This window comes from Boleophthalmus pectinirostris, unplaced genomic scaffold (genome assembly GCF_026225935.1).
Source record: "Boleophthalmus pectinirostris isolate CB_2022bp ecotype Guang Dong unplaced genomic scaffold, ASM2622593v1 HiC_scaffold_16, whole genome shotgun sequence".
NCBI classification, from domain to species: Eukaryota; Metazoa; Chordata; class Actinopteri; order Gobiiformes; family Gobiidae; genus Boleophthalmus; species Boleophthalmus pectinirostris.
This window is the reverse complement of record NW_026571095.1, coordinates 37,399,616-37,413,307: the sequence shown is the minus strand read 5'-3', so window position 1 is coordinate 37,413,307 and position 13,692 is coordinate 37,399,616. Positions and strand designations below refer to the sequence as shown.

Here is a 13,692-nt window from a genome sequence, read left to right as displayed (position 1 = left end):
AATAAACTTGGGGTAAAACTGGGCTAAACCTGGACTAAACCTAGACTAAATCTGAACGAAAACTGGACGAAAACAGGACTAAACCTGGAATAAATTTGGGCTAAAACTGGACTAAATCTGGACTTAAACTGGACCAAACCTGGACTAAACCTGGACTAAACCTGGAATAAACCTGGAATAAACCTGGACTAAAACTGGACTAAACCTGGACTAAACCAGGACTAAACCAGGACTAAACCAGGACCAAACCTGGACTAAGCCTGGACTAAACTTGGACTAAAACTGGACTAAAACTGAACTAAAACAACACTAAACCTGGATTAAAACTAGACCAAATCTGGACCAAACCTGGACTAAACCTGGTCTTAAACTGGACTAAAACTAGACTAAAACTGGACTTAAGTTAGTTTAAACCTGGAGTGAACTGTCTGTAAACTCGACCTCGTCTGTGATCTTTGGTCCTTGATCAAAAATAAAAAAAATAAAACCTCGTACCACTTGTAACATGCTGGAGACACTTTCCCACGACGCCTCTTGGATGTTGTCTCCTCCGTCCACCATCCCCTGGTAACCCTGACGACGGAAAAGTACAGCACGTGGCATTAGTAAAAAAAAAAAAAAAAAAAAAAAAAAACAGAGTCTGAGTTGAGTTTAGTGTGTGTGTGTTTCGTTCCGTCTCACCTCGTGGATGAAATACATTTTGGCTCCGACGTACAGCCCCATACGGACGGCAGCCCGGACCGCCGCGTTCATCCCTGAAAACAACACACGGGAAAACAAGAAAACAACAAGTAAACAACCAGTAAACAACAAATAAACAACAAGTAAACAACCAGTAAACAACAAATAAACAACGGAGAAAACAACAAATAAACAACGAGTAAACAATGAGAAAACAATGAGAATACAGCAAATAAACAACAAGAAAAGAATAAGTAAACAACAAATTAAATAAACAACACGAAAACAACAAATAAAAATGTCAATAATAAACAAACATGACAGGGTTCACTCTGAAAACAAAGTATTTTTGATGAGATGATCTTTACAGTTTTCTTTTCAGAACTTCAAGTTGTGTTTTGCTTCATTCATACATTTTATAACCTAGTTGTAGTAGTAGCAGTAGTAGCAGTAGTAGTTGTAGTAGTAGTAGTCGTAGTAGTCGTAGTAGTAGCAGTTGTAGCAGTAGTAGTAGTAGTCGTAGTAGTCGTAGTAGTCATAGTAGTAGTAGTAGTAGTAGCAGTAGTAGTTGTTGTTGTAGTAGTAGCAGTAGTAGCAGTAGAAGCAGTAGTAGTAGTAGTAGCAATAGTAGTAGTAGTAGTAGTAGTAGTAGTAGTAGTAGTAGTAGTAGTCAGCAGTAGTAGCAGTAGTAGCAGTAGTAGTAGTAGTAGTAGCAGTAGTAGCAGTAGTAGTAGCAGTAGTAGTAGTAGCAGTAGTAGCAGTAGTAGTAGTAGTAGTAGTAGCAGTAGTAGCAGTAGTAGTAGTAGTAGTAGCAGTAGTAGCAGTAGTAGTAGTAGTAGTAGTAGTAGTAGTAGTAGTAGTAGTAGTAGTAGTAGTAGTAGTAGTAGTAGTAGTCTAAGTAAGTAAGTCTTAGTCCATTTTATCAAGTCAAGTCTCAACTCATAAAAATAGTGACTCAAGTCCAAGTCAAGACTTGCAAGTCCCACCTCTGGCCATAGTAGTAGTAAAAGTAGTAGTAGTTGTTGTTGTAGTAGTAGTAGCAGTAGTAGCAGTAAGTAGTAAAAGTAGTAGTAGTAGTTGTAGTAGTAGAAGGAGGAGTATTAGTTTCTCTGTGTCATAATGATGTAGTAGTTGTAGTAGTAATAGTAGTAGTTTAATTGTATGATTTTCTAACTTTCAGTCATGATGCAGTAGAAGTACATAGTTGGGTGAATTTCTTATAGTAGTGGTAGTAGTAGTAATAGTAATAGTAGTAGTAGTAGTAGTAGTAGTAGTAGTAGTAGTAGTAGTAGTAGTAAGAAGATAAGTAGTATCAGGAGTATTTTTAGTTGTTTTGTAGAGATCATGACTAAACTGAACTTGTGAGTTTCTGGTTGGTGTGAGAACAGTTGAACCACTTTCACTGTGAGGCCATGTTCCAGATTAGAGCATTAAGAAAGAAGAAAGGAAGAAAGAAAGAAAGAAAGAAAGAAAGAAAGAGAGATAGAGAGATAGAGAGATAGAGAGATAGAGAGATAGAGAGATAGAGAGATAGAGAGATAGAGAGATAGAGAGATAGAGAGATAGAGAGTGTATTCAAGCAGAGCCAGATCTGAGAGCCAAGACGTTCATCAGGAGAAAGATCTGAATCTGAGCCAGAGTCTGAGAGAAAAAGAAACAACAAAAACACAAAACAAGATCCTCTGACCCTCTCCTCTTCATCCTCTGACCCTCTTCATCCTCTGACCCTCTTCATCCTCTGACCCTCTCCTCTTCATCCTCTGACCCTCTTCATCCTCTGACCCTCTCCTCTTCATCCTCTGACCCTCTTCTTCATCCTCTGACCCTCTCCTCTTCATCCTCTGACCCTCTCCTCTTCATCCTCTGACCCTCTTCATCCTCTGACCCTCTCCTCTTCATCCTCTGACCCTCTCTCTTCTCTCCTCTGACCCCTCTCCTCTCATCCTTTGACCCTCTCTCTTCTCCTTGACCCTCTCTTCATCCTCTGACCCTCTCCTCTTCATCCTCTGACCCTCTTCATCCTCTGACCCTCTCCTCTTCATCCTCTGACCCTCTCCTCTTCATCCTCTGACCCTCTCCTCTTCATCCTCTGACCCTCTCTTCTTCATCCTCTGACCCTCTCCTCTGACCCTCATCTCTGACCCTCTCTTCTTCCTTCGACCCTCTTCTCTTCTGACCTCTCTCTTCATCCTCTGACCCTCTCCTCTTCATCCTCTGACCCTCTCTTCTTCTGACCCTCTTCATCCTCTGACCCTCTCTTCCTCTGACCCTCTCCTCTTCATCTCTGACCCTCTCTGACCCTCTCTTCTGACTCTCTCTGACCCTCTCTTCTTCTGACCCTCTCTTCCTCTGCTCCATCTCATTTATCAGATATATTTATTTTTTCATGTGGGCCTATTCAAAATAGTCATTTTCCCTCACGTGACTCCTCTTTCTGTTTTCTGTGTAAACCTCTCGCTGTGGAACAAACAGAACAGATCACGTGACCCGTGGCCTTTTCTTTGGTCTCTGGGGCCCCGGGCCTCTGGTCACTCAGGTCACTCTGCACTCGATTACGTCACGCTCCATAAGATGCTCCCAGGAGGCGCACACACAATAACACACCTATTACACTACAGCCTATTACATTACGGCCTGTTACACTAGAGCCTATAATGTCATCCTCCTGCACGTGCACTCGAACAGAACACTCCGTACCACCGGGTTCGGCATCCGATACGCTTTTTTTTTTTTTTTATTGACTGGTTTCAGGTGACGTCACGTGACATGTCAGTGAGGTGAGGGCAGGTGAGGAGAGGCTTTTTTTTTTTTTTTTTTTGGACGGTCCCTTTAACCGGAATCTGAGCCGACGACACCCGGAGCTACTGTCCGTGACCTGACGCACTCCGCTCCGGCCGTGTCCGGAGGTGACGTCACGGCGCTGCGGTAACGGTCACTCTCCTCCCCTGACGATGATGATGATGATGATGATGATGCTCCCCCCGGTCCGGTCCCGGTATAGGCCGCATCAGAAGCGCTCGAGGCACTCCGAGAAACTCCAGTCACGACTCTCCCCCAGTGACGTCAGCGCGCGCCCTCTCCTAGATCCGAACCAAACCGAATTTCCACGAAGCTGATGCCAAAAACCGATCAGCTTTTTTTTTTTTTTTTTTTTTTTTTTCCAAATAGAAGTTTGTAAATGATTTTTGGGGACGAGATGAGAGCGCACCTTCAGCCGCGTCATCGATCACGTGACCAAACTTTAGCTACAAACTTATCGTAAAATCATCCTAAATGACCCGCGCTGCTGATTGGCTCTATCTGTCACCCCGCTGTCTCTAACGTGAGGTGCGCGGGTCCTGCTCCACGTCGGCATCCCGTGCGTAAACCAGCGTAAATGTTGGCATCACCCCCCGCGCGTAACCAACCAACGTAAAGCGAATGGCATGTGAATAATTCAGGGCGCGCTCGGGTCACTTGTTGATGGAGCCGCTCTGGTCCGGGTCGGGGGCTCGAGTCTCGTCATCGCACCCCAACCGGACCGGGACGAGGCACGCGCACTCCGAGTTATTTGGGGCACGTGAAGGTTACGACCTTGGCAAAGCATCGGGCAAAACAGGAGACACTGAACGGAGACGGAGTGTTGCGTAACCGCGGATGAATCAACACAAACACCAGCGGGGATTAAAACCAATAGGCTGTAGAGAAAATGTATAGGCCTATGCTATAAACACGTAAAAGATGTTACGTGCACGAGCTTTACGCGTAACGTCAGGTGCGTCTGGTTTTGGAACACTTTGTCACTTGCGCCAAAACGCAGGTGGACATAAGATTTAGTTAATAATAAATTAGATTCCGTGCGTAAAAGGACAGGATGTACATGTTTGGCACGTTTGGCACATTTTGGCACATTTGGCACGAACTGTTTTATGCACGTTTTTAACGAATGCGTCAATTAAAAGTGCACATTTTGGCACGTACCTTGGGCATCTCCTCCGCTGGTGAGCACCCCGATGGATTTTCCATCTCCGGACAGATTCTCGAAAAATTTCCTGGTGTCCTGGCGCTTCGGGGGGGCGTTGTTGGCCATGTTCGGCGCGGAGGCAGCGGACTGCGGGCAGAGGAGCCGAGGAGGAGCCGCGGAGGAGCCGTGGAGGAGCCGCCGAGGAGGAGCCGTGAGAAACAGACGGGGCAGAGGAGCGGGAGAGGCCGAGGTGCGCTCCGTGTGAGTGAGTCGGCTCTGCAGCAGCACGCACACGCACACGCACGCACACGCCCACCGCGCTGGACCACTCCGCAGAGATCGTGTGTGGACGAAGAGGCGGGACTACGAACCTCACCGAAGAACTCTGAGAAATGATAAAATAAAAGGTTTAAGGATGATTTGTGAATTCAGTTTGTCGTATTTAAAACTAAATGAATCAGAAAGTCTCGTTGGACCTGGAAACACATTTTGAGTTGTTCAAACACTTAATAAATAGTTTTTGCAAGTCAGAATTCACTTGTGACTTTATTGTGTTTCATCAAAACGATTAAAACATAAAATGAGTGTTTTATAAATCACATGTGGACATATAAATATAAAAATATAAAATATTCTAAAAATACAATTCTTAGTTTTTGCCTCATCAGGTCCAAATAACAAAGAGAAATCAACAAAACCTGCAAGAGTTTGGGTCTTAGGAGGTTAAAGACGAAGTAAAATCTAACTTTTTTGGTGGAGAGATCGACCGCCTGCTTGTTTCCATGGATACGGCTGATTATGTCTTTGCTTGATATGTTCCGCAGTGGTGCATTAGTGGTATTACAAACCCTCTGCAGAGACAAGAGGATTTTTAAGCGATTAATAAAAAAAAAAAAAACTCTCAAATGAAATGAAAAAGATCCATTATTCACATTCCATTTACATCATTTCGTTTTAATTAATATTTACAGTTTTAAAAGTTTAAAGATGAAATTGGATTGTGTTTGTTTTAAAGTTGTTAGAGTTGCTTTAATATAAACAAGATCTTTATTTTTTTGTGCAGACGGAAAGAAGATTGTAGCAAAATCTGGAGCAGAGCGTTTTTTGTCTGTATTTGTTTGTATTTTACCTAAACAAATGACAGTTTATGTTTCTCTTTACTGTTGCAGGATCAAATTGATCAAAAATAGAAACATCTGGGATTTTTCTTACATAAAACTGGGACAAATCAGTGGTTTTGGGGACACAGGATCAAAACTGGGACTGTCCCGGGTCAACAGGGACGTCTGGTCATTAGGGTGAATAATTTGCTCAATTAAAAAAAAAATTTTTTTTATTTTTAATTTTTTTGAAAATCAATCTGTACTTAGAATGATTTTTTTTAGACTTGCCAAAGCAAAGTTCCGTGAGAAATTTCATGAAATTCTTGATGTTTACTGAGTCCATGAAGTTTAACACCTGTGGCCTTAAACCTGAGCTGAAACATCATTTAAAACAAAACATTCTTTATTCTTTCTGGAAACTTGTGTTGACCAAAACCTGAGCTGCACCTGTCACTGAGCCGTACCTGTCATTGAGACGCACCTGTCACTGAGCTGTGCACCTGTCACTGAGCCGTGCACCTGTCACCTGTCACTGAGACCTGTCACCTGTGCACCTGTCACTGAGCCGTGCACCTGTCACTGAGCCGTACCTGTCACTGTCACTTGAGCTGCACCTGTCACTGAGCCGTGCACCTGTCACTGAGCCGTGCACCTGTCACTGAGCTGTGCACCTGTCACAGAGCCTTGCACCTGTCACTGAGCTGTGCACCTGTCACTGAGACGTGCACCTGTCATTGGGACGCACCTGTCACTGAGCCGTGCACCTGTCACTGAGCCGTGCACCTGTCACTGAGCCGTGCACCTGTCACTGAGCCGTGCACCTGTCACTGAGCCGTGCACCTGTCACTGAGACGCTCTGGTGACGTCACTTACTCCACTTTTTTCTACAGTCTGTGACACGACAGAAAGAACAAACTTTATGTCTCTCATTTCATCTTTGGACTTTGTGGATTTTGGATCATTATGGAAAAAAAAAACAAAAAACACTCAAAATCTTAACAAAATTTTCATATCTTAGAAAGTTATGAGGATAGAGATACAAAATTTGTACCAAAAGATACACAACAGCAACATTTACATTCCACTTTCACTGACACCGTGGCCCCATATTTATTTATTTTTAAAGTTATTTGAGAAAAACTGATTTTTCTGCCAGAGTTTTACGGACACTGTTTGGATGGAACTTCAGAGTCTTGTTGGACCCAGTAGATTTTATTCAATCAAGCAAATATTCCACAGATTTTCTTTTAACTGATATCGTCACATTTTAAAATTGGGTGCAAGTTGAATTTCTGACACTGGGCCAAATGATTCATCCTTCTGGTCGCTCTAGAATAAATGCGCCGCGTGTTTTAGATTGGTGTAAATCTGTGTCTGCGGTGAGTTCAGCCCGCGGGAGTGAGCGCTCTGTCTCCATCCGCTCATCTCTGCGCTCCAGACGCAGCTCCTCAGCCAATCAGCGCCCTCCTCACGCTCAGCTTCAGCCAATCAGCGGCCTCCTCACGCTCAGCTTCAGCCAATCAGCGCCCTCCTCTGAGCGCGCACGCACCTCGCATCAGACCCGCCGTTTCACTCCGGGTCCGTGCGCGCGTCAAAAGATCCCGGAGAGTTTGGACACGAACCCAAATGTTGACTTTTGGCACGATACGGAGTTGGCCAATGCGCTTTTACGCACAGCGGCTCCGGTCCAGATACGCGCCTTTGTGCACAGAGACACACACACAGAGATACGCACAAGTGACTCAACAGCAGGAAACACTGAAGGATTTGTCAAGACTTGTTTAAGAATTTTATTTTGGGGGCGTCTTTCCAACAAAAGCGTAAGAAAAACGGAACGTGAGCGCGGCACGTCTGCGCGGATTTTATTGCGTCTGTTCTGTTGCCAGAGCGGTTACAAAACTCCGCTCTTCTGTCTCTGTCTCTGTTTGTTCTGCAGAAATCTCCAAAAGTCACATTTCGTCCCGTTCGTCCTCGGTCCGGTCCTGGATCCACGTACATCAGGCTGCATCATTTGCCCCAATGTCAGAAATTCAACTTATAACCAATTTTAAAATGTGATAATACTAGTTAAAAGAAAATCTGTGGAATATTTGCTCAGTTGAAAAGCAGTTTCACTTAGAAACCGTGTGACCTCGCAGTATTAGGATTCGTTCACTCGACGGTAGGCAGGCTTTTTTTTTTATTTATTTAACCAGATTCAGAAAACTTTATTGATCCCATAGGACAATTCATCGGTAAATGGTCACATTTTTCTATAGCGCTTTTCCACCTTCAAGGGACTCAAATCGCTTTACAACAAGGAACCACTCACCCATTCACTCACACATTCACACACCAGTGTACGCAGACACTGTGGGCAAGGTGGGTTAAGTGTCTTGCCCAAGGACACAACGACAGCAGCATTCATCTGTGGGAGCTGGAATCACACCAGACAACCTGTGGGTCAGTGGATCTGAACCGAAGCACCAACATTATTTTAACAAGAAGAAACGAGAAACATGATCCAGGAACGAAATTCATTCAGCTTTAAAATCAGAATAAACCAAACACTTACTTTGGAATTAAATTTAATTCCGAATAATGATTTTCATCAGGAATTAAGAGTTTACATGGTCTTTTTAAAGCCAAATTAATTTTTATTCAGAATTAAATTATTTCTATTCACATAAACGTGGTAACTGTGGTGCTGGGCTCTCGTGTTGTTTCATGGAATTTAAAGGAACTGAATGTGTCTGCGCTCTTCCTTTTTAAAAAGGTTCTATTAAGGTTTTGCGTGTGTTGTGTCAGTCACGTGATTTAATGTTTTGGCGTCGGTACTGGAGGTCAAATGGTCACATTTTTCTACAGCGCTTTTCCACCTTCAAGGCTCAAAGCGCTTTCTTTACAACAAGGAACCACTCACACATTCACACACCAGTGTACGCAGACACTGTGGGTGAGGTGGGTTAAGCGTCTTGCCCAAGGACACAACAACAGCATTCATCTGTGGGAGCTGGAATCACACCAGCCAACCTGTGGGTCAGTGGATCTGACGCTCAACCTGTGATGTTTATGAATGCTCCACCAACTGAGCTACTGCCGCCCTGTTAGCAGCATCGCAGAGCAGTTCACACAAACACAAACACACACACACACACAACACACACACACACACACACACACACAGTGATTCAGTCCGTTACAGTCGACCAGTGGAACTCAATAATAATCTACAAATGACAGAGCTCAACATTCAGAAAACTGTTCCCTTAGAATTTAACAACTTAATAGCAGAGGCACAAAAGAATTCGAGAACCGGTTTGTCTTTCGTATCGGAGCATAAAACCGACGCCCTGAAGGCATCAGGATAAAAAGGAGCTGAGCCACGAGACACTTGGCTTCGCTCAGCACCTGCTCCTCCCACAGACACTCAGCTCCCTCAGTTTGACCCTGTGATTTTCGAGCAGGTTTTTGATTGGTCGCTGCTGTTTGGTCGTAATGCTCCAAATCCTGTAGGAATAAGAACAAAAACGTCTTTCCTCTTGATAAAATTCACCAAACATTCTCTTTGTTCTGACTTTAAATCCTCGATCTCGGGAATCATGGACAACACAGAATGTCTGGCTCTTCTCTGATTGGCTGGTGCCCGAACTCACACTTCTGGGGTTTTTGTGAACTGTCTAGTGCAGACATGTCAAGCTCAGGCCTGAGGACCAAATTTGGCCGACAATATAATTATATTTGGCCCACAAGATCATGTCAAATCTGTATTAGAGCTACAGATCGACTATAGAGACATGATTTATTTAAAATGTTGTTATGATTTTATATTCTGCTTGTTCTGGATTCAATGTTTAAGCAAAACTATTATTAAACATTTATTTGAATAAGTAAAAGTTTTATATTACAGATCTGGAAAGAAGAGAAAACATGCAGATGTTGTTGACATTTTTCAATAAATATTTAGTTTGTGCCACGACTTAGTCCCAGTTTTTAATTTTGGCCCAATGTGAATTTGAGTTTGACTCTCCTGGTCTAGTGTTTTCTGATTCCTGACCAAGTCGCTGGAGAGAAATGAACTTGAGCGGAGGAACTGGGCGGCGTCAGACTGGATAGTCCATAAAGCTCTGGCAGAAAAATCAGTTTTTGTCAAATAACTTTAAAAATAAACTATTTAGAGCCATAGTGTCAGTGAAAGTTGAATATAAATGTTACTATTGTGCTTCTTAACTTTCTAAGATATGAAAAATTTGTCAAGATTTTGAGTGTTTTTTTTTTTCATAATGATCCAAAATCCACAAAGTCCAAAGATGAAATGAGAGACATAAAGTTTGTTCTTTCTGTCGTGTCACAGACTGTAGAAAAAGTAGAGTAAGTGTCGTCCCCAGAGCGTCTCAATAACAGGTGCAGCAGGGAAGTTTCCAGAAAGAATAAGGATGTTATTAAAGAAAAACAGATTTTTCAGCTCAGGTTTAAGGTTTCTGCAGGTGTTAAAGTTCAGAGGCTTGGTGGAGCCAGGTCCCGTTCACACTAGTGTGTATGTGAGTGGTTTTGGTTGTGGGTGCAGTGCTCGTTCACATTAATCCAACTGAAAACGGCTCCAGAGTCTGAACGATCTGGTGCCTCCAGCTCCACGAGTTCATGTTGGTCCAGATGTGATGGGGACTGTGTGGACTCCTGAAAACTCTGATACTCTGATGTAGTTCTGTCACCGCCAACTCATTCACCCACAAAACACTAAGAGACAGAATATGTGTCCATTCATATAAATGTGTGTCTGTGTGTACGACCTGCACACGTATAAACTCTGAAAAGTTTCACATGAACCAGAAACACATAACAGACTCACCATCAGCAGAACATCCCTCTGTCACAGACAGAACACTCATATTCCACTGAGTCACTGTGTCCTTCAGACCGACAGAAACTGAACCACATCAGACACAAGGAAAGAACTGATTTTTTTTTTATTTTTGATTTTTTTTTTGAGGCTTAGTTTATGTAAATGAGTCATGTGGTTTTAACCCTCTCAGGCTCAAATTTAATTTTAGGAAAAAATCTGATATTTGGGGAAAATAATCATATGTGTAGTAATATACAATCCTGACTTTTTTTTTGAGAGAAGACCTTCACATGCAGTGTGTTCTGGGATGTTTCAGATTTGCAGCATTGGTCCGATGTGGTAAATTAAGACTGAAGACTGAAAATGATATGAACACTAACTTTATGTGTGAACCACTTTTCATAACAGTGAAAACATAAAGCAGAGTGGAACAGCTTTACAGCGGCACAACAACAGCACTTTTTCCTGTGGTTCTCCAAGAAACAATTTTTATCCTTTGTAAACAACAAAAGTACTTTGCACTTCTGGCAGGTCGTTTGTGTGGAGCATCGTCCACGTTTATCAGCACGGATGGGAGAAAAGGCTCCTGAGTAAAAAAAGGTCATAAAATATGGATTTGGAGTAAGTAGGTAATTGGCAATTAGTTGTTGCAAATCTGCAACACTTGCCTTAAGTTTTGTTTCTGTAAAACTTAAATCTGCTCAAAGTTGTGTGGATAGTGAAGACTTGCAGACATAGAAACGACGTGTCTGGACGCAGATCGTTTCCGATACGATGATACGCGGATTCGTTTCAGTGTAAACGGGGTCCCAGTAGCCAGTCTGGCGCCACCTAGTGCCTCCGCTCAGTTTCATTTCTCTCCAGTGACTAGATCAGGAATCAGAACACACTAGACAAGTTGCAAAAACCCCAGAAGTGTGAGTTCGAGCATCAGCCAATCAGCGAAGAGACAGACATTCTGTGTTGGCAGCGATTCCCCCAGATCGAGGATTTAAAGCCGGAACAAAGAGAATGTTTGGTGAATTTTATCAAGGGGAAAGACGTTTTTGTTCTTATTCCTACGGGATTTGGGAAAAGCTTAATACACCAGTTAGTCCCGCTAGCGGTGCGTTACATATGTCATGACCAAATAACAGCGATTGGTTAAATTTAAAAAATAAAAATAAAAAAGCACCCGCCTACTGTTGAGCGAACGAATCCTACCTGCTGCGAGGTCACATGGTTTACACCAGGAGTGTCAAACTCACTTTGTTCCGGGGGTCGTGTCCAACCGACTTTGATCCCAAAGTGTCTGGATCTGAAAACTCATGTCATATAAACCCCAAAAATAACAAGAAGTTCAAATATTTGTGTAGAGAAACACAAATCTATTACAGAAATCTTTTTTAATTGATGAACTCTTTCTTTTACAAAATATTATAATATTATGAACAACCTGAAACTTTAAGAAAAATACAATTTCAACACAAAGTTTTAACATGAACTTGTATAAACAGGAATAAGTCCATTTTTGTTGTAAAATCCTGCACTCGGCTCCACTTTTCTCATGTTGGACATTTTTCTGATGAGGGTGTCACGGTCAACAGTCAAAACGATCGTCCTTTAAGAGCGTTTGGAAAGAGACAAGTCTTCATTTGTGCTGCTCTGGTGGGAGGGGCCACGTACAGAGACGCTGGAGACGCTGCTGTGATAAACACCACAGAAAATTAACACGATTTTAATAGAAAATATCATTAAAATATTTGAGTAGAAAATCAGCCGAGGGCCAGATTAAAGGTCTTGGAGGGCCAGATCTGGCCCCCGGGCCATATGTTTGACACCTGTGGTTTACACCAAGTGAAACCATCTGATGAATCAGACTAGGGTCCAGTAAACACCAAGAGAATTTCATGAAATATCTCGTAGAATTTTACTTTTTTAGTGTAAAAAAATGATACAAGGTACAGATTTATTTTCAAAAATGTTTCAAAAAGTTGGGCAGATGATGCTCCCTACAGGTCCTGTCTCATCTCCAGGGTCATGCTCACGTTTCAGGACCACAGGCACAGGGAGAACATGCAGCCTGACAACGGTGCAGCTTCGTTTGCTCAGAAGAGGAGGGTGAGGGGTTTTTAATCATAGCTGGTCTCCCTCGGGTGCTGCCGGCGTCTCCCTCGGGTGCTGCTGGCGTCACCGGCCTTAGACTTCGATCAATAAACAATCCATCATTTTGACAATTAAAACCCTGAACGCTGCACAACATCAGATTAAAGCCACACTGTGTCACTTTCTGGAGGTGGCAGCTCATCTGTATGATCCCATGGAAGAACTGGCTCTCTTCTAAGCCAAATAAGAGTCGGGTTTGTGGAGATGCGAGCCCCGTCACAGTTCAGTTTAGTTTTTCAGTTCAGTAAACAGAACCAACACACCAAGATTTTGTCTATTTTTGGCTAAAAAGTTACATATGGAGGCTTTAAATCTGTGTGTCATTCGTTCATTTGTTTTTCAAAATAAAACCAAAAATAAGAAAACGAAAAAACAACAATTTTCTTCATTATTTGTCTCCAAAACCAAAATGAAAAAACTGATAATGATTTGTTTTTTCAGTTTTTGATTTTGTGTTTAAATGAAAAATTGATTTTTCCATTTTTCTTTTGGACTGATTGGACTGACTGAATTTTTCATTTGGATAATGGACTGAACCAGAACTAAACCAGGTTCGACCAGGACTGAGACTGGCACTGAGACAGGGACTGAGACCAAGTTTGAGCCCTGGACCGGGACCAGACAAGAAGTGAGCCCAGGACTGAGACTGGGAACAGGACCAGGACTGAGACCAGGTCTGACCAGATTGGAACCAGACTGGGACTGAGACCAGGACTTAGACTGGGACCAGAGCAAGACTGAGTTCAGGACCAGGACCAGGACTGAACCAGGTCTGACCAGACTGGAACCAGACTGGGACTGAGACCAGGACTTAGACTGGGACCAGAGCAAGACTGAGTCCGGGACCAGAACTGAGACCAGGACTGAGATTGGGAACAGGACCGGGATTGAGACTGGGACTGAGATCAGAACTGATCCCAGAACCAGACCAGGACCAGGTCGTGATTGAGACCAGGACTGACACCAGGACCAAACCAGGACCAGACCAGGACTGAAAA

At 43.0% G+C, this 13,692-nt stretch overlaps 1 protein-coding gene across 1 annotated transcript in view; it reads right to left on the bottom strand.

Annotated features, from left to right (window-relative positions):
• Positions 1 to 4,878, bottom strand: part of LOC110155742 (ATP-dependent 6-phosphofructokinase, platelet type-like) — a 51,661-nt gene extending 46,783 nt beyond the window's left edge. The window contains 3 exon segments of the mRNA XM_055152006.1: positions 496 to 573; positions 682 to 755; positions 4,642 to 4,878. Coding sequence (XP_055007981.1) covers positions 496 to 573; positions 682 to 755; positions 4,642 to 4,750 — 261 coding nt within the window. The 5' untranslated portion in view covers positions 4,751 to 4,878.
• Positions 4,879 to 13,692: the final 8,814 nt, after the last annotated feature.